A 23,467-nucleotide genomic window follows, 5' to 3' on the forward strand; every position below is an offset into this window, starting at 1 on the left:
TATAGAAACTTGAAAACTAAATGAGAGAATTTCCATGATAGCATAGGCAGCATGGCATAAGGGCAGAGGCGACACGGAAGGTCGCAGAAAGTGGAGCGGCGACGCGACGACGTATTGATTACAGCCGCCCGCGCCTTCTTGCCCTATTGCCCACACTTATTCAGACCTCATGTATAGTACGCGACAGATTGAGATGGCAATCGGGGTATGAGGCGGGGGGGATGCCCCGCACAACACCCGCGTTATCCCGCACCGGGTTTTGCGCGGGAGCTGTGCGCCCCACCACGCTTGCCATCTCGACCTACCTATCTAAATATAACCTAGGTACACAAGATCGCTTAGAAACCATCCTCTTTGTATTCATTTTATGATAGTTTTTTTTTTAATTTACTACCCACGAAATTGCGGATAGACAGATTGAAAAGGTAAAACACGACATTTCAAATTAACCACTGTTATTTCATATATATACCAGGTAATCTTATAAATCGGTGATAACGTAGTGGTTATAAGACATCAGGCTTCTATTCGGGAGGTAGGAGATTAGACCCCTTGCCTACACCTCTTAACTTTTCGGAGTTATAAAGCCCCGGCTAAAAATAAGGATTAAAAAAAACTTTTCGGAGTTAAATATCACTTGCTTTAAGGGTAAAGGAAAAGATCGCCAGGAAACAGTGAGCCGTCGATGAGTTTACCATGATGATGATGTATTTAATACACGTGCCTAATGATAGCTATCAGAGTCAGACTGACCGGCGGACACGATTAATAATAAAATTATTATTAAAATTATTATTGAACGTTAGTCGTGTTATACCACCAGTCCGATAAAGACGGTGAAAATTCTCATGTCCCTTAAAACCCCCGTCAAGTGCGAGTCGAACCCACACACAAGGGGTTCCGTACCATCGTACAAGATATACCACTATGCTCTTTTTTAATTTGCATATGGCGGCATTTTTAAATTCGCCATCTTGTTTTTTTATTTATTGTTATAGCGACAATGGAAATACACACCCTGTAAAAATCAACTCTCTATCAATTATTAAGGTTCATGAGATGCCTGCTGACAGACCATATTCATATACTAATCTATGACAGAGACAGACAGACAGCCCCGCTTTAGTTATACGATTCCGTTGGCACCCTTCGGATATGGCTAAGGTCTAACTCTAGGTCTAAAGCTGGCATTTTAGACCTAGAGTTAGGTTTTCGCGCCAAATCGCGTTATTTATGCGTTGTAGCAAGAATTTATTCTTGTTTATCTTTTAAGCAAACTATATAAATATATTGATATCCCTATCATAATGCTCCCTGCAGGAAAAGATAGCATTAGAATTAGACATGCCAATTTAGTATAGAGATACAACATATTCTATAGTCACATTAAAAGGGTTTGAAAAAAAGGCTTCAATTTTTTTTATCAATTATATTTATTACCAAAAGCCATGTAAAAATTATATTCCAAAAAACAAAACAGTGTAAAAATACCTATGTTGGACCCCTTTGGAAATACACTTTACGCTTACATTAAATAAACTTACATAAACTATTTCTACAATAGTAGGAAAACGAATGCAATATTTCAATATCACTCAATATAAAATGCATAATAAAAGTAATTTATTTGATTTTTTAAACCTTCAAGCCCATTTACACGTAAAGTATTTTTAATAATAATAATAATTGTTAATAATAATAATTGGTGTAAAGTAGGCAAAGATCATAGTAAGTTTTTTTTACAGAATATAAAACAAGAATCAATAAGACCGATTGAAGAAAATTGGTTGGTAATTAGAAATAATAGTTGGTGCTGCTACTTATAACTCAGATTAAAGTATGCCGCGAAATAAAACAAATAGTATGTAAGTGCCCAAACACTGCATTGTAAAATCTTATTCAGATTCTGTTAAAGTATAAATAACCTAATGACAAAAATATAGCTTCAATAGTCGAGGGGATATTTTTACGTCCACAGGCTTATACAAAATAATTATGCTTTATGGTAACTACTTTAACTATTACATATTACTTATTCATCAGACATACTTTAATCCTCTACTAATTCTTCCTTTTTCTACCCTGTCGAGGTCGGTTCTACAGTTAACAGTAGAGCCATTCTGAAAGGCTACTTTCGACATTTCAAAAAAGTACTTTAAGTAAACTATACAAACGCCTACATAAAAACCTAAACCTGAAACATAGCAAAGAAAACTTGTACTTCTAACAAATGTAAATTTTTTGGATGTTTTATTCATACGTTCATCATTATTATTACCGAATATGTTAAGAAACCAATCTTTGCACGCCATAACAATACAAAATACGGCGTTTCGAGAACAAAAGATTTCCTTTGGCTGGGTTGGCTCTTAAGACCCAAGGATAGAATTATTATTTAAGTGGAGCTAACAAAATGCCATACCATAATAATTATTTATTAGCCAGTTACTCAATAAATGTAGCCTATTAGGATGGCTCATAGAGTAATAAATTATTTACGTGCAACCATATTTAACACTGGGCAGCATAATAACTATGACATGAATAAGTAGTTTGTTTCATTTACTTCTTTGCAAGCATTGATTTAATAAGGGACTCCAATTTTCTGGTGTCAGCAGCAAATTTCCTGATGCCTTCGGATAATTTGTCGGTCGCCATCTGATCTTCATTGAGATACCAACGGAACTGTGCTTCGTTTAACGATATTTTTTCAATGTCGCTCTGAGCGGCAGTTTTAGGATCCAGAGCCTGTAACCAAAATATTAAAGAATAATCCCCATTCATTCAAAAGCCCAACAATCAAAATAGTTTATATGTAATTCTAATCACATCACACTAATATTATAAAGGAGAAAGTTTGTATGTGTGTGTGTGTGTGTGTGTGTGTGTGTGTGTGTGTGTGTGTGTGTGTGTGTGTGTGTGTGTGTGTGTGTGTGTGTGTGTGTGTGTTTGTGTGTTTATGTTTGTTACTCCTTCACGCAAAAACTACTGGACGGATTGGGCTGTAGAATGGAGATAGATTATACCCTGGATTAGCACATAGGCTACTTTTTATCCCGGAAAATCAAAGAGTTCCCACGGGAATTTTAAAAAACCTACATCCACGCGAACGAAGTCGCGGGTATCAGCTAGTAATATTATAAATGTGAAAGTGTGGATATTTGGATGTTTGTTACTCAATCACGCAAAAACTACTGGATGGATTTGGCTTTACATTACGGTGACTGTACTGTCATACTATAGCATAGACGTGAGTTACTTATTAACCAAAACAGGAGTCTTTTCCGATGGCAAATTCTAACCTTAGTGTAGTGATTATGACGTCATTGTAATGTAAGTAACGTTTGCGTAAACAATCTAACGCTAGTATTATCTATTACTTTACATTTTAAATTAAGAAACTGAAACATTAGTCTCTACTCAATGAAAACTCATTGAAAACAATCATAGTTAACTATAGATTAAAACCATAAAATAAAAATCAAATCTTATCAAACATGCAATATCTTTATAACATCTATTTAAAATAGTACAATCGCAAGCAATAAATCTGGTAATTTATATAGCCTTTTGGGATTATGTAGAATTGTAAACACAAATTCACGTTTTTCGGATTTTTCCCTTAAATAATGCTTATTTAAACTTTGTGAACACGATTCTAGGTCAACGGGAAGTACCCTATAGGTTTTGATTCCCTTGACGGTCTTGATTCTTGACAGACAGACATACGACCCTACAAGGGGTCCTTTTTTCTCTGGGAATACGGAACCCTTAAAGCCGAATCACATAACAGCGGTGCTGCACTGCACTGCACAGCGCGGCACTAAATAATCATTTCAATAATTTAGCGCGTCGCGGCATATGGACCGTTCACTATAACTTGACCCCTGCCGTCAACATGTCAAGTTATAGTTGTTGGCTTAGTTGGCTTTATTCCTTAGAGCTTAGGGTTTATTATTGTGTGATTTGCGATGGTGTCAATATAAAGTCACTAAAGTCTTGTGATTTGAGACCTGTTTGAGGGGCTGTTCGCTGTTGGCGAGTTCCTGCAGCAGCTTGGGGCTGATGGTGAGCAGGTCGCAGCCGGCCAGCGCGCGCACCTCGCCCGCGCTGCGGAACGACGCGCCCATCACTTGCGTCTTGTAGCCAAACTTCTTGTAGTAGTTGAACACGCGGCTCACCGATAGCACGCCCGGGTCGTCTTTGGGCTCGTACGTGTTCTTTGTATGCTCCACGTACCTGAAAACAGTTAAGTTTACGTATCATGCTTTCTACTCTCCCCATGCAAATGTAGTTTGGTTACTCTCTTAAAGAATACGCTTTTCCCAGATACCCGGAAATTGCTTCATTATTTAAAAAAAACTTTAAACGGTTTTTTCGGTACGCCACGAAATAGCACCCAGCAATTTCTAACACGACAGTAAAATAAAAGTAATAAATCGCCGGACAGTTTTATGTACTAGTGGTTTTTTAAAGTACACACAAACATAATTAGATGTTTCAGGTAAGTACATATTAAGATCAAGGTTATATAGGTTTTAAAACCTATCATTACTTACCAATCCAAAATTCTTCCCACAAATGGAGAAATCAGTGTCACATTGGCTTCAGCACATGCAACTGCTTGGTACAAAGAGAAAAGTAGAGTCAAGTTGCAATGAATTCCATGCTTCTTTTCCAGCTCCCTGCAATATAAAATGAACTTCATTTTAATTATTATGTTTCAATGACACCAGGTATTAGTCCCTTTTGAAATGCGAATCTATGTACGTACAACATATTTAATACGATAGATGCGCCGATATTAGATGCAAAAATAGACAAATACAATTAATTAGAGAAAACTAATCAAAATCGAACAATATTTTAAGTAGCAAACTAAATGATGGACATCGAGTGATTAAAACCCACAACGTTAACCAAACCAGCCAGAACCGGCCAGACAAAAAACGAAAAGCCAGAGTTCTCTGAAGATAAAAACTAAACGATTTGCTGCCAAAACATCAAATAGTTGCTAATATTTTGACTATCGACTATTTCAAATACAGTCAAAACTATTTACAACAACTCATTTATAATAACGTATCAGTTGTTAAGTTGTAATAGGCCACTGCCAGAGTCCTGGCTATGTGTAGCATAATTACTATTGGATTTGGCAATCAAATAATGTGGTCCCTTCAATGTTTTACAAGGAAAACTTTGGAACTTTGGCTATGTGACCACATCATTATAAAGTTTCAGTAAAAAGATCATACTTTGCAGCCTGAATCCCTTCCCACGTTGAGGCAAGTTTGATCAAAATCCTTTCCTTCTTGATACCATGCTCAGCAAACATTGTTATCAGCTTTAAAGCTTTAGCCATACTTGCATCCTTGTCAAAAGACAGCCTGCAAAGAAATTAAATCTTACATACAGAAAACCGGTCAAGTGCGAGTCGGACTCGCTCACGAAGTGTTCCGTACCATCGTACGCATTATTGACCTAGTGCTTTATATAAATCTCTGAATAGTATTGACACTTAAAATAGTGTTTCATTAGTTAAATAAAACATACCTTGCATCCACTTCAACTGAAACTCTTCCAGGAATAATTTTGAGAATTTCGCATCCAAACAGAACACTCAGCATGTCTAAAATTTCACCCAACTGTTCTTCTATAGTTCTGAAACATTAACCTATACTTACAATATGGCATACATTATTTATCAAGGAACAAACTATAAAATATTTGAATTTAAATTATCAATTCAGCTCATCACACTGACCAAGTGCAGATTGGCAGATGTCACACACACCTTAGAGAACATTATGGATAGCTCTCAGCCATGCAGGGTTTCCTCACAATGTTTTCCTTCATCATTAAAAGCAATAATTATATTTAACTGCTGAAAATTACTGAATATAACTCTGAAAATTTAGAGGTGCGTACCCCAGATGTCCACTAGACTATCACTGCTTTCATGTTTTAGGATAAAATTTCAAAATAACATACTATACAGGCAATGTAATTTTTTTTTTAAATTAAATAGTTTATTTGACTGCATCACTTGAAAATAAATTTTGATTCACAAGCGATAAAAGTTCAGGAAGGTTGGACACTAGAAAACTTAATACAAACCCCCCACATTCCTTTCCATATTTAATAGCTTTGTCAAGTAAATGTTGGTACTGTTCCATGCCAGCTGCTGATAAAATCAAACTTGGATTGGTGGTCGCATCTGTTGGCTTGTAGGCTTTCATAGCTGCAAAGTTATACAAAATATACAAATGTACAACAATCTGAAGTTTAATATAACTAAATTGATAGAACTAAAAACTAGGTTAAACTAGGTAGGTAACTACTTTCTGATGTGAACCAATGGGAAAGTGAATTTTTGTTGTTTACTTTATTTCAATTTCTAAATAATTTTGAATACATATCAAAGCTTGCAGAACCAGAAGGATTCAGACTTGAATCTTATATTGACATAATTTACTTAACAAGTCTTTTAAGTAAATATAACAAATTATGGCAAAAGTATATGATTTAAACTAAGCATGCAGAGGCCGCAAGCATGTAGCATTTAGAAAATAATAATTTAATTACCTACCTAATAATAAAATAAGGTTAAAGTAGGTACCTAATAGGATGAAAAAACATTTTATGTACATACATAATTATTGTGAAACAGACTTATGTACTTTTCATCAAGATAATACTTAATTAACTCTTTTATTTGCATTTGACCTAGCTCAATGCATTAACCATTAAATTATGAATATTTTTTTTATTACAGTTCCTAACCTTCAAAGTCCCCTGTATCTGCCACTACCGTCGAAAATTGCTTCAGCTGATCTAAGGCACTCATTTTCGTACGCTTTGCTTGAGGTTCGCTGCTCATACTGCTTACGAATTTATGACAGCCTGAAAAGTAATGCACTAAAAAAATGATTACAGAAACCGGTCGGTCTTTGAAGGTGACCTCGTAAAATCGAGTCAACGTAATACAAGCATCATTCGTCGTTCGCTTTTCAAGATAACCTTTGCTTCCCTAATGTGACTAAGCCAGTGACAATTTCTGCAATTTAATAAAACACTTGGAAATGAAATTAATTTTCAATGAATTAACACTAAGTGTCGTCAAATGTCATTCATTCAAATAAAAATTCTTATAGTTTATACCGGATACAATAAATAATTAAGGCTGCAATTACAATAATAATTATTGTAATTTTTACCTTTTAGTACTTTAATTTCACAATTTCATTCCATATTGAGTTTGGCCAATAGAAAATGAGAAAAACTTGAGGAAAAATTGAAGTTGGTAAAATGACATTGATAGAGAGTCCATGACAACCACATTGATCATAGATTATATTACGTCGATGGTTGACAACGACATCTACCTAGCATCTATGATAATAATGAGTTCTTCACATTTTAATTAATGTTTGGGTGTTTAGTAACAAAAATAGTGTTTAGTGTTTCTAGTCCTAAACACAGTAACCCTTGATAGCCTTTGTTTAGAGTTTCTAGAGACCTCGAATACTTAAAACGAATAATTTTTAATTACCGTAACTATGTACAAAATATTTTGATTTTTGACTCTAAATTTTTATCTAGGTAGTTACGCCGTACGAGCATCGAGTATCTATCAAATTGTAAATTATAATGATGCCATAAAGGAGTAGAGTAGGTACAGTGCAACCGTTTAGATTCAAAATTGAATATTATTCGTATTATTTTTCGCCAAATATCAAGCTCGCTAACTATTGACCTTTCTAAGTTCCTATTAGAGGACATAAAGCGTTTATTTCACATTTTTATTTTATAACAGATTTTTATTCATTTTTATGTATTTTTTTTTCTCTCTCTCGTCTGGCTTTTACAATGATTAGCCAATGTCAAGTTTGTTGTTATTTGTAACAAGTTAGCTAAACTATACAAGTATGGACCTCGTCTGTGCCGCCGCTCGCCGACATACGCACGGCACCCCCTTAGAGCGCTTTTCAGTCAGTTTTAACAAAAAAATCACTCCAAAAAGTCACAACACGCGCGCCAGCAAACGCCACCACAGACGAAGTCCTTTTTATGTAGTTAACTATAATGTAGTTTTTGATTTATCGTGCAAAATGTTGGGAAAAATACCCGACCACGGAACCTTCCGTGCGCGAGTCTGACTCGCACTTGGCCGGTTTTTTTATTATATATTTATTATATTATTATTATATTAACTATTATTGTTTATATAATATACTCTTTGCCGTAGTTGTACTTGCGCAAGCTACTTGTCAGTGTATATAAGCCTCATAAATTATTAATTATCTGTAGTTTCAGATTTTCTAGAAAATTCGTGTAGCTTTCAACACGGGAATTTCGACTCTGTTGCAGTCTGTGTGTTGCTGTGTGTCCTGTGGTATTGCAGAACCGGGCCGGTGCCGTTTTTTTTAGTGGTAGGATATTGCGATTGACTGACTGATCATAGATAACACACTATATAACCTGAGATAGATGTGCCACTGATTAATTTATTTTGTAAATTCAGCGTACCTAGTTTAAGAGATGGCGCTGCCGCTGCATTATATTTTTTTACTCCCCTTGCGTACCGTCGCTAGATGGCGCCGTTTTTTATGTACGCCCATTGCGTACACGATCGCTAGATGGCGCTTATTATATTTATACTATTGTTGTAGACCGTATTGATTGCATAAAATAAAAAATTCCTAAGTAGGGTGCCTACCTATAAGTGAAATGAAATAATATTTATTATTTGAAATGTTTATTTCCTCTTATGTTTCTAATAATAATTTAAAGCTTGTATTTTTCCAAATCCAAGAAATCCAAATCGCAAAAGTTCCAGGTTCCAGTGTGCACAGCGTTGGTCAATCGTTAAGCAATATCAACAAGTTCCAGTATACACAGCGTTAGTCAATCGTTTGAGATATCAAGTCAATAAAGCAAGCACAATCCGTTTTTAGTCAGAGAATAGCAAAGAACACAATGACCAAATGAACCACGAAGCACCCACGAACTAAAAGAAATATTTTATTTGGATGATTTGAAAAATAACGAATCGCCATATTACTTTACTCTATGACTCTCAGATTTTTTAGGTGTTATCTATGTCTATGACCAATCGTTTCACGCATACTTTAAGTAAGTTCCGCTTCAAAACTGAAAAAGTGAAAAATATTTTTATGGTATCAGTAATATTTTATTTTATTAATTATAAATAATATACTAGAATGAATAATATGTAAATAAATTTTAGTTTATTAGTCCATGTTTATTATTTTTGCTATCATTAGCTCCATCTATCCAGCATATGTGTAAAATGATCGTCATCGTGATAAAAGTTACAGCGTACCTACAAAAATAGATGGCAGCACTTTCAATGCAAATTTTTTTCATATGCCAATATAGGGAAGCTGCACCCCCCTGTGACTGATTGTCAGACAAGGCAACGTGTTTTGCGTGATCCAAAAAGGCGATATTTTTAAAGGTCCAGTGTCCTTATTCTCATTATTTTGAACCAGTATGGCCGCAATGTCAGTTATAGGTATTGATTTCGGCAACGAATCTTGTTATATTGCGGTAGCTAAAGCAGGTGGCATCGAGACAATAGCTAACGATTATAGTCTACGGGGTACTCCGTAAGTATAGTTTTCGGTATTAACTCATAGCTTACATGTTATTTAGAAGCCTTACAATATGTGTTAAGTAATTATAATATACCTACTATAAAATGCAACTACATTCACAGTCATAGAATCCGTGGATAGAATTCTTGAGAAAGTTCGATCGGAGCATTTCGAATCCATTTATTTCTAAGCCCTAATATTAATTCCATTGTAGACTAGAGTTTCCCTTACCTATTCTTTAGTTTTTGCCAGTCATTATAAGGTTAGGGCTATGAATGCGCCCAATAAAGCAGTTGATTTTGTGCAATCAAAATTTTCTAGGTCAGTTATACAAAGTACTATTGTATGATCACTATGTGACTGCACTTTGGTATATTTTAATAATGGCATTAAAATTTCAGATCATGTGTGGCCTTTTCACCAAAGAATCGAATATTAGGTGTAGCAGCCAAAAACCAAATGATAACAAACATGAAGAACACTGTATTTGGCTTCAAGAGACTATTAGGTAGAAAATTTTCTGATCCACATGTACAGAAAGAGCTTAAACATTTCCCATTCAAGGTAGAACAAAGGCCTGATGGTGGAATTGGTATTAGAGTCAATTATCTTGGTGAAGACAATGTGTTTACTCCTGAACAGGTAATAGTAATGATTACTTATTTAAAAACTAATGTAATTTTTGTGTACTGAAATTCACTGTAATATAGTTAGCTCACTTTTTTAATGCTCCATGTTTCCAGAGAAAAAAAGGAAACCGTATGGGATCACTTTGTTGTCTGTTTGTCTGTTGTATCTGTCAAGAGTCAAACCATCAAGGGAATCAAACTTATAGGATCCTTTCCATTGACCTAGAATCATGAAATTTGGCAGGCAACAATGTCTTATGGTATAAGTAAAGGCAAAAATCCGAAAAACGTGAATTTGTGGTCACATCACAAAAAAAAAAGCGTTATTTCTTGTACAAATGGTATGAAACCCTTCATATGTGAGCCTGAGTTACACTTGACCAGTTTTTATTTTAAAGTAAGATAAGATAAATATATATTAGTGTATAGTACTTATGAGGGTTTCTATGAAACATTATCCATTGTGTGCCTTTTACAGATTACTGCAATGCTTTTAACAAAACTGAAGGACAGTGCTACTATAGCTTTACAAACTCAAATTAAGGACTGTGTAATATCAGTACCTAGTTACTTCACAAACGCAGAAAGAAATGCTCTCCTTGATGCTGCAGCTATTGCTGGTAAGAATATGCCCAATAGTAGTTTATAGATGTCTGTTTTGCTTTATCTATGTGGGAGAAATGCTCAATCACATATAATTTTAATAAAGGTCTATTATAAACTTGTTTCAACATAATCACTCCAAGTAGCATTAAATGTTACTTCATTTTATTTATCACTAAATGATGCCTGCGACTTAGTCTGTGTGGATTTAAGTTTTAAAAAATCTAGAGGCTACTCTATGATTATTTCTGGATAAAAAGTAGCCTATATCCACATCTGGGGTGCAAGCTATCTCTGTACCAAATAGGTGATACCTGCGACTTTGTCCAAGTGGATGAAGGTTTTGTAAAAATCCCTTGTGAACTCTTCGCTTTGGTGTACGTAACAAAAGATAGCCTATGTCCATTCCCAGGGTGCAAGCTACCTCTGTAGCAAACCTGAAAATTGATTAAATGGATGGGCAGTCAATAGCTAACAGACAGGCACACATACTCTTATTTGCTCATAATTTTTACTGAAAAAAATAATAAACAAAATGTGCTGTTCAATTTATGGATTCCCACTATTTGAATAAAAATATATATTGAATAAAAATATTTTGAATTTGAATTTGCCAGAATGTGTTCAACCTTGCCCTGATTGCATAACACTTACAACCTTGAGCTTCATTCCTACTCTACAATAGTTCTATACAAGTCTGATTTATTTGTTTGGCTATATACCATGGTGTTATAAAATAAACCTATAATTTACAGGACTCAATGTGCTGCGCCTAATGAATGAGACCACTGCAACTGCATTAGCTTATGGTATTTACAAGCAAGATTTACCAGCTCCAGAAGAAAAACCACGCAACGTTGTATTTGTAGATTTCGGTCACAGCTCCCTTCAGGTATGTTACTGAAAATTTTGTGTCCTTAAGTTACATATCTATCTGTGTTAGTGTCTTTGTCATAAGTATTTTTGTATAATCTAAATAATGATGTTAAGGAGTTATTCTCACCAACAAATTAGAGAGTTTAAATAATAATAATATATGAAAGGCATTCTGAACCAGTGGTAGTAAATCTTTTTGATAATTCAAAATCACTTTAAAAATTTATTTGAATAAAAATCTTTCTATTCTATTCATGGTAATCTGTGTTATTTTTTGTTAAATCAAACCTTGAGTAAAATTTAAATTTTTTTGCTAGGATTTTTTCTATTTTCTGTTTGCTACTATTTCATAATTCCATGTTTTATAGGTGGCTGCTTGTGCATTTAATAAGGGAAAATTGAAGGTGCTGGCCACATCAACTGATCCCTTCTGTGGTGGTAGGGACATAGATATGGCTCTTGCCGAATATTTCTGTCAAGATTTTTTGACAAGATTCAAACTTGATGCAAGAAAAAATCAGAGGTAAAGTAAAATTAATGTGATATGTATTATTCATTAATTTAATTTTTAAGCTCATGGCAGGGTTGCATCATCTTATATTCATTACTTCAGTTTTCCAATATCAAAAGAATAAATTATATTTTCAAATCCCTTTGGTTCTTTTATATTTAAACTTGTATATTCTTAAATATGTTATTTTCTACTGACAAGGATATTATAAAATTTCAGATACCCAATGCTCATAATTTTTATAAAGTTAACACAAATTTGTGTGCTTATATGTGGGACTCATTCGCATAGTGACACAAGTTACATAGATATACTGGTGCAGTGTTTATGTACACTACAACGAAGCTTACGAGCATGCCTCATAATATGGTGGCCCATTACCAGTCTTTTATATAAAAGTCATTGACTACTGATTACTGCTATTACTTTAAAAATTCCTTTATAACTTTTTCAGAGCTTTTCTCCGTCTTTTACAAGAAGTAGAGAAACTGAAGAAGCAAATGTCTGCAAACAGTACTCGTCTACCATTAAATGTGGAATGCTTCATGGAGGAAAGAGACGTCTCCGGAGAAATGCAGCGCGCACAGATGGAACAACTCAGTGCTGACACATTCAATAGAATTGAGAGAACCTTAAGAGGCATACTACATAATGCAAGTAAGTGTATATTAGGCAGGGTTGGAAAAAACAGTTTTTTGTTAAAAACAATCAACTTTGTTTAAAACATGTAAACCTATTGTTTATTAAAAGTGATTTTTTAATAACCTGTTGTATATTAAAAATAGTTTTTTTTTAATAAAAAACAGGTCTAAAATGTGTTTTAACATTTGTTCAAAACAGGGCCAACTCTGATACTAGGGTAGAAAAATTAGTTCAATTATAGTGAATAATTTTCACTAATTCATATGTTAACTGACAATTGTTATGTTATAGTCACAATTTACTTTTTCAGTTTGATCTAATTTTGTCATAATTTACTAAGGCCAAAACTTTGATGCACAATTATTTCCCTTTTTAGAACTAAGACCTGAAGATATCAGTTCAGTAGAGATTGTAGGTGGTTCCACTCGAATTCCAGCAGTGAAAGGCCTGATTGAAAATGTTTTCGGCAAGCAAGCTTCTACTACTTTGAACCAGGTATTTTTTTAATTTAAATGTGTACTAAAGCTAATCGAGTTATCATGCATTTATTGGTACCCGAGCCGCAGGCGATGGTTTTAAATAGTGCTGTGAGTTTAAAGGGTTATACCTATCAGCAATTAGCATGCTTCAAAAAATGTCACCAGTCTACAATACAGACTCTGTAGAACTCATCGAGGCCAATTTTTTTTGTACACAATCTCTAACGTGACAGATCTAAATCTAGTGATAGGTATCCTTTTCTGCAGGGAGCATTAATAAAAGGATGGCATTACATGGTGTGTACAATATATTTAGCCACATCGGTTAATTTATACTGAACTAAAGTTCTATCACTGTTTTCTGTCTAGGCCAAACCTCAGTCTGAGCATTTTTAAAAATCCAGCCTCAGTCCTTGTCTACATTATAAAGGGAACCTCTCTGCAAAATTTCAGCTTTCTAAAACCAAAGGTTAGTCTGGGTTAGTGAGTGAATCAGGATTTCATATATATTTAGAGGGTTAAATGAAATGTATTGTAACTCTTAGGACGAGGCCGTGTCCCGCGGGTGCGCGCTGCAGTGCGCCATGCTGAGCCCGGCGGTGCGCGTGCGCGAGTTCAACGTGACCGACGTGCAGCCCTACGCCGTGCGCCTCGCCTGGGACGCCGCGCGCGGCGAGGACGGCGACATGGAAGTGAGTGACTAGTAGTGAACGTGTGTAGTGATCCGCCAATTTACACTGATTGTTTATTTACAACATAGGTTTGCACCCGTTCACAGTCGCTTGTCAGTACTGGCGGGTGCAACCCTAACTTTGTTGCTGACTGTACTATATTATCATACTATAAGTTATATGTGCCAATAAAATAACCTATGTAATAATTGTTAACATCATTAAATATTGGTTATTATGCATATTTACTTTTAGCTACTTAGTCTTGTATAATTATCGAATCTATAAATGAACATGAATATCTCTTTCAGGTATTCCCAGCATTCCATCCCGCACCATTCTCGAAAATGCTGACTTTCTACAGAAAGGAACCATTTTCAGTCAGCGCTTACTATACTGACCAAGTACCCTACCCTGATAACTTTATAGGTGAGCTTTATTAATCATTAAAATTATTGTAAGCATGCAAGAAAAGGTATTTAATTCAGAATGAATAATACTGTTTTCAATATTATAGGTCAGTGGCACATTAGAGACGTCCAACCGACGGCCGACGGGGAGTCGCAAAAAGTGAAACTTAAAGTGCGCGTGAACATCCACGGTATCATCACGGTCGCTTCCGCGTCTCTCGTTGAAAAGAAACAGGACGCGTCACAGAACGAAAGTGTTGAGATGGAGAATTCCAATGAGGCGCAAGGCCCTCAGGAGGCGCCCATGGAGACCAATGGCGGCGCGCCCGAGCAGCAGAACGGGCCCGACAACCCTGAGGTGAGAGAAGACGACACCACGGAGCCGCAACACAAACAGTCGTGGACACAGAGAGTAGGCCAGTGGTTCAGCGGGGTATGTGTCGGTAGCGCGTTGTTCCGTCACATGTGATGTTTGTTGCTGACGTAGCCGGCTCGCTTGGCACAACGATCTGTTTTACGTTGTATACAGTATACCCAACACAATATCTATACGATCGCTCGTCTAGAGTAATAGTTTTCGAGAGGCGCCCATTGGTAGCACAGCACGGCGAGGGATTTTTCAAGTAATGAAATTAGACAACAACAATGCCGCGGTAAACTTAGGCATACCGTGACAACAGCCTTTGGAACGCTTGGTATTCCTCGGTAAGCTTCAGAATTCTTCGGGACGCTTTGGAATTCTTCGGGACGCTGAGTTGACAGTGATCAGCGTGCGTCGTCATTAGCTTGCACGGATGCCTATACCGCGGCATAGTTACTATAAGTGTGCAGTGTTACTATAACATGTAGCTATACCGAAGGATTCCCTGCCGTGCCGTGCCGCCTGTGGGCGCCGAACCTTAGGAAATTGTCATATTATATTATGCCGAAGTGAAAAACGAAACTTCATTAGTAACAGTCATAGAACATATTATGACTGTTTTAAGTTGGGTCATTAAACTGGTTACACTTGGTCTAGACTCTAGATGAACTTGAAATTAGCTATATAATAGATTACCTACATGCAATTGAAACCTACCTGAAATGGCTTTAGCAGACAAAAAGGGGAGCTAAAACTATACTTATTAAAAGCTACTAAACAAAAACGAATATAAATACAACCTGCAATAATTTGTTACAATGAATAAAGTAAAAAGAAAAACACTGATTGAATTTTTTAAAAAATCGTTTTAGCGGTAACAATTTATTTTTCTGTGGACAGATAATTCTACTTCCTTTTCCAGGCGGCAATAATAAACTAATTATAATTAGTTTATGGTAACTGCATGAGTTGCGTGAACATTTATATCATACCATGTATCAGTTAAATGAGTCACTATCATTTGCCATATTTGGTGTCCTTTATGAAGGTTACAGATGTTTGTGCCAAGCTTTCTGAAGAGAGAACACGCCATATTTGTCTAAACCATCGTTTCTCAACTTGGGGTCGTTACCCCCGCAGCGGGGAAGGGTTCGCGTTATTGAAAGGGATCACGATAATTATAAGTATTATGTTCAAAAAATAAGACTGGCATATAAAAGATTAGTGTAGTAAATATACTGGTGCGATTTACACACTTTATTATTTTGAAATGCGTGGTTTTACGTTATTATCGCCGGCAATATTGAGATATTTGTTTTAGAACCTACGCAGATGGTATATTTTAAATTAGGACACAAATGTGATCTTACATCTTACAGCTGAAAAAAATCAGACCTACCATAGGGAATATTAAAAGTTTAAACAAGTAAACTATGAATTAAAATAGTATTATCATAATTGAAGGGTATGCAAGTGAAAAACTTAATTTTTCGCTTTTTCGTGGGTCATGACAAAAATGGTTGAGAAACAATGGTGTATACTAATGATAGTCATTGCTTGTCATTTCTAATTCACAATCTATTCTGTCAGTGATCATTGTTCGTGAGAGCAGCAAACGTCACATGATTTGCGTGTTCCCCACCCTCACCTGAGACCCCATTTGCACGGTGCTTTCATAAAGCTACATCCTCTCGAGGGTGAATATTAATTTTCTCCTCTTGAAGCATTTAAAAGTATTGTCTCTGTGTCCACGCATGTTTTTGTTTACTCTGCATTTGTAAATTTTAATTTCCTTTTTCCTCTTACAGCATCCTGGATCGTGTGAGATTTTATGTATAAGTTTGGTTTACTGCTTATTGTTTTAGGTGCAAATGGGTCATTACATTATTTGGAAATATTACTTTTTTAGTTCCCAGTATTCAATGTCACAAAAACCTCACAAAAAGTTATTTGTGTTCAAATTCCACAAAAAAATATATTTCCAAAGATGTGATGGTGGGGATATGATACATCTTTAAAGTTATGAACCGCTCCCATTTATTTACAGGATGACGACAAAAAGGATAAATCAAAGGAAAAATCCAAGAAAGTCATTGTGAAGACAATTGAACTGCCTATCGAGGCTCGAACTCACGGATTCTCTCAACATGAACTTAATGCCTATTTGGAACAAGAGGTAATGGGATAAATTACAATTTGTTACCCTAATATTAGGGCAATACAGTTTTTCTATTTTAATTTCTTAGAGCCTTTAGAATGTTTTATTATTATTTATATTATATTAGGGTAAAATGCAAGCTCAAGATCGTCAAGAGAAGGAGCGCGCCGATGCTCGGAACGCCCTGGAGGAGTACGTGTACGAGCTGCGCGGCAAGCTGTCGGAGGGCGAGGCGCTGCACGAGTTCGTGGCGGACGAGCAGCGCGGCCGCCTCGTCGGCCAGCTGGACTCGCTGGAGCAGTGGCTGTACGACGAGGGCGAGGACCAGAACAGACAGGTATGACAAAAGCTGAGTACACCGGATGATCCATTTTGGATCGGTGATCGACGATCCAGCATCGTAGAGCATAGAACGTAGACGGTACTTCTCCAATCTGGCATTAGGAAACTTGCGATCCTCCAACACGCTTGAGTCGCGTGCACCACGTCTACACTGACCGCGCCTTTGGATTGCGCTTCTGCTGCATGTGATTTGAGCGCGATGGATCGTAGGGTCTTGACCCAAATGATCATCAAACGAAGACAAACAAATAATTCAGATGATTGAATGACGCTAATCATTCAATCGGCTTAATTATTTATCATTTAAATCCATACTTAAATACGAAAGTGGGTCTGTCTGCTATCTTTTAACTATCCATCCGTTTAACTGATTTTGATGAAATATGGTACAGGGTTAGATTGTGTCCTGGCGATGGACAGAGGCTACTTTTATCCCGGAAAATCAAAGACCACGGGATTCTTAAAGGCCCATCAGTTCCACCTGATTTTTATGAAGTTCGATACAGAGATAGCTAGGATCTCAGAGACTGAAATAGGCATTATTTGTCCCAAGAAAAGAGTTCTCACCTCATTGTTTAAAAACCTAAATCCATGTAGATAAAGTCTTATCTCAGCTATCTAAAGTCGTAAGTAAAGTCTATATACTCAATATTTTTGGGCAGGTTTTTAAAATATAACTATACCATTTATTTTCTTTGATATCCACTATCATTTTTTACTCCTGACTGCTACAGGTGTACAGCGAGAAACTCGGCGAGCTGCGGACAGAGGGTGAGCCTATCAAGCAGCGACGTCTTGAATTTGAACTACGCCCTGGCGCATTAGAGGACTTTGCTCACGCTATTCAGTTGACTAACAAAGCTGTGGATTTGTATAGGTAAGTTTTCAACTCGAATTATTATTTCATGTACTACTTGTACTCCCGCCCTATATCTTAAAGAACGCTACGTAGAACCAAACTAAAAACAAACCTTGATCCTATGTAGCCCTTTTTAGTAACAGCAGTTTTTGCAACTTCCCACGTTTTTCGGCGATACTCAAAACTTTTTGCAGCTAACCGCTTTTTAGATACAGGACGAGAGTAGCGGGTAACCACGAATAAATACTATTATTAAATTGTCAATATTGCAATACCTAATGCATTATGCATACCCCAGCTCCAAATCCTGTGCACGCCGTGCCATGCCGTGATGGCAGAATAGCAGAATCTATTGTCTTGGACGCCTTAAACAATCCATTCTTAAACGAATGTTTTCAGATCGGGCGACGCGAAATACGCGCACCTCTCGGAGGCAGATATCGGGAAAGTAGTGGATACTAGCAAAAATGCGCTCGCGTGGCTGGAAAACGCGCGGCAGGCGCTGAGCGTCGCGCCGCGCCACCAACCGCCGCCGCACACCACGCACCAGATCCGCCAGGAGAGACAGGTACCGCCTATACACTCTTATCATGGCCTTCACAACTGAGGGGGTCTTTTTTGTCCGTTAAAGTAGATCGCTTACAACTGCATTGAATAAGGCACACGAGGGACTAAAAGTACCCTGTAGGAAAATCCCCGGAATAGCCGAGAACATCGACATACCGAACCGCACAAAAGTACGAGGGAGTTCTTGAAAGAAATAGAACTACCATTCCAAGGCACGTTATGGAATTTTAGGCCGCATTGAGCATTCAAGAGTTTGTTCGCTTCCGACGAACAATCAATGATCACACCGTGTGCGTTGCGTCAGTAACAAGTTCTCGATGGACGTTTTATCTACGCTTCAGGGATTTTCGTCCCCGCAGACTAAATCCACACATTTGGAATGCAATGGAGCCTTGCAAGAGAACGATTTGGCGCCGTGCCATTAGTCGCCGCCGCACTCTACGTAACAGATTCGCCATAAAATCTTGGGCTTGTAGCGCAAGTACAAGACAAATCCCAATATCATTAATTTCAAATCCTTTATGGCGATTATTATGTGACAAATTTAACATCCCTAATAACTCTTATCTCTCTCTTGAGCAACTTGTCTCTTTATCTCTCATAGTCATAAGAAAAGAGCTGTCAAAGGCCATAATATATTTCGCATCACATGACCGAGTGAGCCTGGCAGTACTCCATGTAGGGCCATAAATACAATATGTTCTATGTAAGTGTTTCATGATTTCGTTTATCCTTTCCAGAACTTCGAGAGTACTGTGAACCCAATTCTAAACAAACCCAAGCCTAAGGAGAAGACTCCCCCGCCCGCCAACCCCACCGCGGGCGACGGCCAGCCCACCGCCGCGCCGCGCGACGACCACATGGACGTCGAGTGAAGCGCCCACACCTGCACCACCCCCGCCTAATAACAACCCCGCTCGTTGATTTATTTTGTTTGACAGTCACGTCTTTTCTCCAGACTTTCGGCAGTGAAATTTATGAAATTTGAATTTTGATTTTTGTCTTTGAAAAAGTAAACCGAACAAAATACTCTTTATTCAATTGTCTATCTATTCGTGTTAGCTGCTTATTAAATTAATGTGTACATTAGGAGGCAATATGCATGGAATCAATCATTGTTTCTTATTTTTTGTGGTTCTTTTATAACGAATAATAAAATACATTAACATCTTTAGAAAAGAATTTAAAAAACGTTTTAGCGTGAAGCGAATATATTACATTTTTGATAAGTAGCTACTGGGAGGCTAGCATGGAAGTTGTGATTGTCAAGTTGCAATTGTTCTAATTGGCTGAATTTATGGTAATCCTTACTGGAACGGTGCATTTTAGTAAATAGTGAGTGTCCGCCAATTAGAGGTGATGTAGCTGTCAAACTTGGTGCTAGGACCACTGGAGTTGCTAAATGTTAAAAACATTACAAATTCAGCGTCCTGTATCTATACTCGTCATTAGGACAGTGAGCACAAAACAAGTTGTCCAAACTGACGTTTCAACGTGGTTTGCGCCGGTCATGGACTGAGGATTAAACTATACCCAGCTGAAGTCTGTTCGTAACTTTTGTAGAATGCGCAGTCACATGCCTCGTGCTCAGATTGGATTACTTGTTTGTACGCCAGATACCTCAATCTGGTTATAGCCCAGTTTGATATGTTCTTGTCGGCTTGATAAAAAAGTAAAATAGTAATAATTTAAATATTGTGGTTAATATCTGTTGTTATTTGGTGGGTTAAAAGATACTTTAAAAATTTTGTGTATATTTATTTTGACGCTACTTGTGGCAATCACAATTTGTGTAACTTTTTTTACCTGTGTTGATTAATAATTTAATTGATGCAATATTTATCTATCTATTCTTTTAATGAATATAATAGCGCATTTCTAATATAATAACTCTATTAAACATTTAGTATTAGTTTCTATATTATAATATTATGTATATACATATTGATATGTTTTTGGTTACACTTAAATGCGATTTTTTGTAGTATTGCTGCATATTTTTAATGTGATAAAAAATATTTAATTATTATTTTCTGAATGAGTTGAGTATGTTATTATAAAATAGACTTGTACTTTTTCAGCTAAGATAATAGTATAATTTATAAATTATTACATTTGGTCACTAGAAATTTTTAAAAATATTCTTCATTTAGGCGATGTTTTAACATCGCTATAAGTTTATTAACTGAATGAATTAAATGTCTGTGTACTTTAAAAATAGGCTTATATTAGATAGGATTCAAACAGAAAAAAATGCCTTTTCAATAAATAACTTGTCACACTGTACTGCACCTGTGTGACATCTCATAGAAATCTACTAATAATAGTGCTTCTACTTGCACCATCCGAATTGAAATAAGTATATTATATGATAAGTATCACTTGTGGCTCTGATTCAAACAATAGATTTTGGTTTCTGATATACCCGATACAGTATTTACGATATATCGTATATTTTATTTTTAAAATCCTACGTAGCAACATTCCACAACAGTGAAAATTAAATCGTCATAACCATAAGCTGTTTATGGTTTCAGTTAGCTGCGCTTATGAAATTGATAAAGTCTACTATACATAGCATACATAGCATAGTCGAGTGGCTTTCAGCCAATAAACACGGGATTTTAAACTACACACTTAATTAATTCTTTGAAATCTCAGCAGTTACAATATTATACTATAAAAATTACAGGTTAGATGCATTTTCAGTAAATTCAAATACCTGGTCGTCAGCTGTAAAAAATTAATGGTTAAACCGTTGTAACGTTAATTATTATTGTGCATTCTTAATGTTAAAGCTTAGTAAAAGGATGATTTAACAAATGTTCTTCTTTTATTTTATACTCCTTTGACTTCTCATATTTACTTAGCTCATAAGTTATGGGTTCAGTTTTCATTTGTGAAATTAGACCTAGGTATAGTTTGCGACAGGTCGACATGGCGATCGGGGTGTGAGGCGCTAGGGCACCCTGCACACCCGCGCTGCCCCGCACCGGGTTAAAGTGGGCTGTGCGGCGCGTCCCCCCGCCTCTCAGCCCTATTGCCGTGTCGACCTGTCGCGTACCGTACGCAAATCAGATAGTTTTGAGACGCATGATAGTTTTGAGAGAAAGCTATTTTTATCTATAATAGTTGTATGTAGAAAAAGTCAAAACTATCATTGTGAAGATTGGTTCTGGTTTGCGTAAGAAGATCAATGTATTGATTCGGGTGTCCAATTCTGATCAAATAAACAGACTAAGACCCCGCCTACGCTAAAATCCCGCTATGTGGAAAATCACAAGTTTTCAGGAGACTTAAATTGTTTGAAAAAATATGCCTTATTTTCAGATCAAAATGATAAAGCTAAAAAGATTATCTCTTGAACTAGCACACATGCTACAGTACGTAACATGCTAAAATAAAGTAAACGTGTAAGAATAGACGATCGACAACGTTTATCGTGTCTTGTCGTGAAGAGTAGTGCGAGTCAGACCCAGCGACTATTCCATACAATACAAACAACCATGATTAATAGTAAATAACCTTTATTAGACGCAGAGGTTCGAATCAAAGATGCCTAGTTACATAAAATATAAGGGTGCATAACAAACTAGTGTTGTAACTTGCCATTTGCAACACTGCATCTACCAGCCAACAGAGCATAATATCTGCATTGCTGCATGCTGGATCAGTCATGTATTTGCACCCTTACTACAAGTACCTAGTGGCGGTGACTCGAACTAGGCATTTGGATCTACTTCATCTATATAATCCCTTGGATCTTTACGTAGCTTCTTTTTATATTTCGCTTCAATAGTATTATACAACACTATTGATAGTACAAAGGCTGAAAAGAACTTTTAGCTTCAGGACTTATTAATTCAATATTATTGATGCATTACCTTGTGCATTACATACATAATAAACTTACGGGGTACCCATGTCCAAGCAGTTGCCATAGTCCGAGGGAAAAAATTAGGAATGCCATGTTTTATTGCTCCGGCAAATGGTTTTATTTCATGAGGCGAGAGTGTATAATAAATGATGCCTCGAATAAAAGCCAAATCACCAAAATGCTTCATCGTACGAAAAGAATATTCAATGGCTTTGTTCAGTTAAACCAATGTCAATTTTGTCACTAGCTGACAAGTAGTGTTTTTTGATGACACCATATTTACCATGTCTATATTTTTTTTAAAGCACTAAAGAGTTTATAAACACCAAATACATCGCAAAACAAGAAGTCCAATTTTAGCATGATAGGTGTGACATTGACGCATTGTACAAACAAGTGTAAATTAAAAATTTATAACACCCCCGACAAGTGAAGGTTACAGTAACTAGAAAAGAGCTGATAACTTTCAAACGGCTGAACCGATTTTCTTGGATTATAGCTAAGAACACTCGTTGACCTTTCAAACAAAAAAGACTAAATTAAAATCGGTTCATTAGTTTAGGAGCTACGATGTCACAGCCAGATACACACGTCAAACTTTCACCCCCTCTTTTTGGGTCGGGGGTTAAAAACAGATATCAGTGTGTTTAATTAAAGACCTGCGCAAACCGTAATGTTGCAACTTCAGATTGGACTACTTGTTTTGCGATTACTGTAACGTTTGCCGTACCAATCAATGTCTTGTCTAGTAAAGGGGAGCGGAATGCAGCAAACAAAGATAACGTGATATTTTTATCACGATCTCTCAACAATCGGATTGATCCAAGCATGCAACTCTCCACTTCAATGCAACAACTACATA

General features: G+C 36.5%; 2 protein-coding genes across 7 annotated transcripts; one reads left to right on the top strand and one right to left on the bottom strand.

The window, feature by feature from the left end:
- Nucleotides 1-1,719: 1,719 nt before the first annotated feature.
- LOC123866391 (probable transaldolase) lies at nt 1,720-18,278 on the bottom strand. Of its 4 annotated transcripts, none has more exons than XM_045907928.1 (8): nt 18,274-18,278; nt 6,784-6,903; nt 6,118-6,241; nt 5,554-5,661; nt 5,256-5,387; nt 4,560-4,685; nt 4,014-4,239; nt 1,720-2,748 (listed from the first exon to the last, which is right to left on the bottom strand). In XM_045907928.1, the coding sequence occupies exons 2-8, from the start codon at nt 6,878-6,880 to the stop codon at nt 2,563-2,565; spliced, it is 999 nt and encodes a 332-aa protein (XP_045763884.1). In that variant the 5' UTR covers nt 6,881-6,903; nt 18,274-18,278; the 3' UTR covers nt 1,720-2,562. The 4 variants fall into 4 exon arrangements, with proteins under 4 accessions (XP_045763884.1, XP_045763881.1, XP_045763882.1 ...); XM_045907925.1 differs by lacking the exon at nt 18,274-18,278 and adding an exon at nt 7,218-7,334; XM_045907926.1 differs by lacking the exon at nt 18,274-18,278 and adding an exon at nt 7,218-7,334 and having other exon boundaries at nt 6,784-6,918.
- Nucleotides 8,306-21,551, top strand: LOC123866387 (97 kDa heat shock protein). 3 transcript variants are annotated; one of them, XM_045907919.1, is made up of 16 exons: nt 8,306-8,451; nt 9,421-9,632; nt 10,022-10,262; nt 10,728-10,869; nt 11,608-11,744; nt 12,097-12,251; nt 12,694-12,896; nt 13,258-13,376; nt 13,906-14,052; nt 14,343-14,460; nt 14,549-14,874; nt 16,850-16,978; nt 17,088-17,297; nt 18,037-18,179; nt 18,561-18,729; nt 19,469-21,551. In XM_045907919.1, exons 2-16 carry the CDS (start codon nt 9,517-9,519, stop codon nt 19,601-19,603), a joined length of 2,490 nt encoding a protein of 829 aa, XP_045763875.1. In that variant the 5' UTR covers nt 8,306-8,451; nt 9,421-9,516; the 3' UTR covers nt 19,604-21,551. The 3 variants fall into 3 exon arrangements, with proteins under 3 accessions (XP_045763875.1, XP_045763876.1, XP_045763877.1); XM_045907920.1 differs by having other exon boundaries at nt 16,865-16,978; XM_045907921.1 differs by having other exon boundaries at nt 14,549-14,799.
- Nucleotides 21,552-23,467: the final 1,916 nt, after the last annotated feature.

Source organism: Maniola jurtina, chromosome 6 (genome assembly GCF_905333055.1).
Source record: "Maniola jurtina chromosome 6, ilManJurt1.1, whole genome shotgun sequence".
In the NCBI taxonomy this organism is placed as follows: Eukaryota; Metazoa; Arthropoda; class Insecta; order Lepidoptera; family Nymphalidae; genus Maniola; species Maniola jurtina.

Excerpts from the sequence above, each read along its gene's own strand:
- LOC123866387 (XM_045907919.1), top strand. The coding sequence starts at position 9,517 with ATGGCCGCAATGTCAGTTATAGGTATTGATTTCGGCAACGAATCTTGT. Across the intron at positions 13,377-13,905 it reads CTTCTACTACTTTGAACCAG|GACGAGGCCGTGTCCCGCGG; the intron begins GTATTTTTTTAA and ends TGTAACTCTTAG. Across the intron at positions 14,053-14,342 it reads GCGAGGACGGCGACATGGAA|GTATTCCCAGCATTCCATCC; the intron begins GTGAGTGACTAG and ends TATCTCTTTCAG.
- LOC123866391 (XM_045907928.1), bottom strand. The coding sequence starts at position 6,880 with ATGAGCAGCGAACCTCAAGCAAAGCGTACGAAAATGAGTGCCTTAGAT. Across the intron at positions 5,662-6,117 it reads TATGGAAAGGAATGTGGGGG|AACTATAGAAGAACAGTTGG; the intron begins GTTTGTATTAAG and ends TTAATGTTTCAG. Across the intron at positions 4,240-4,559 it reads GTGGGAAGAATTTTGGATTG|GTACGTGGAGCATACAAAGA; the intron begins GTAAGTAATGAT and ends AACTGTTTTCAG.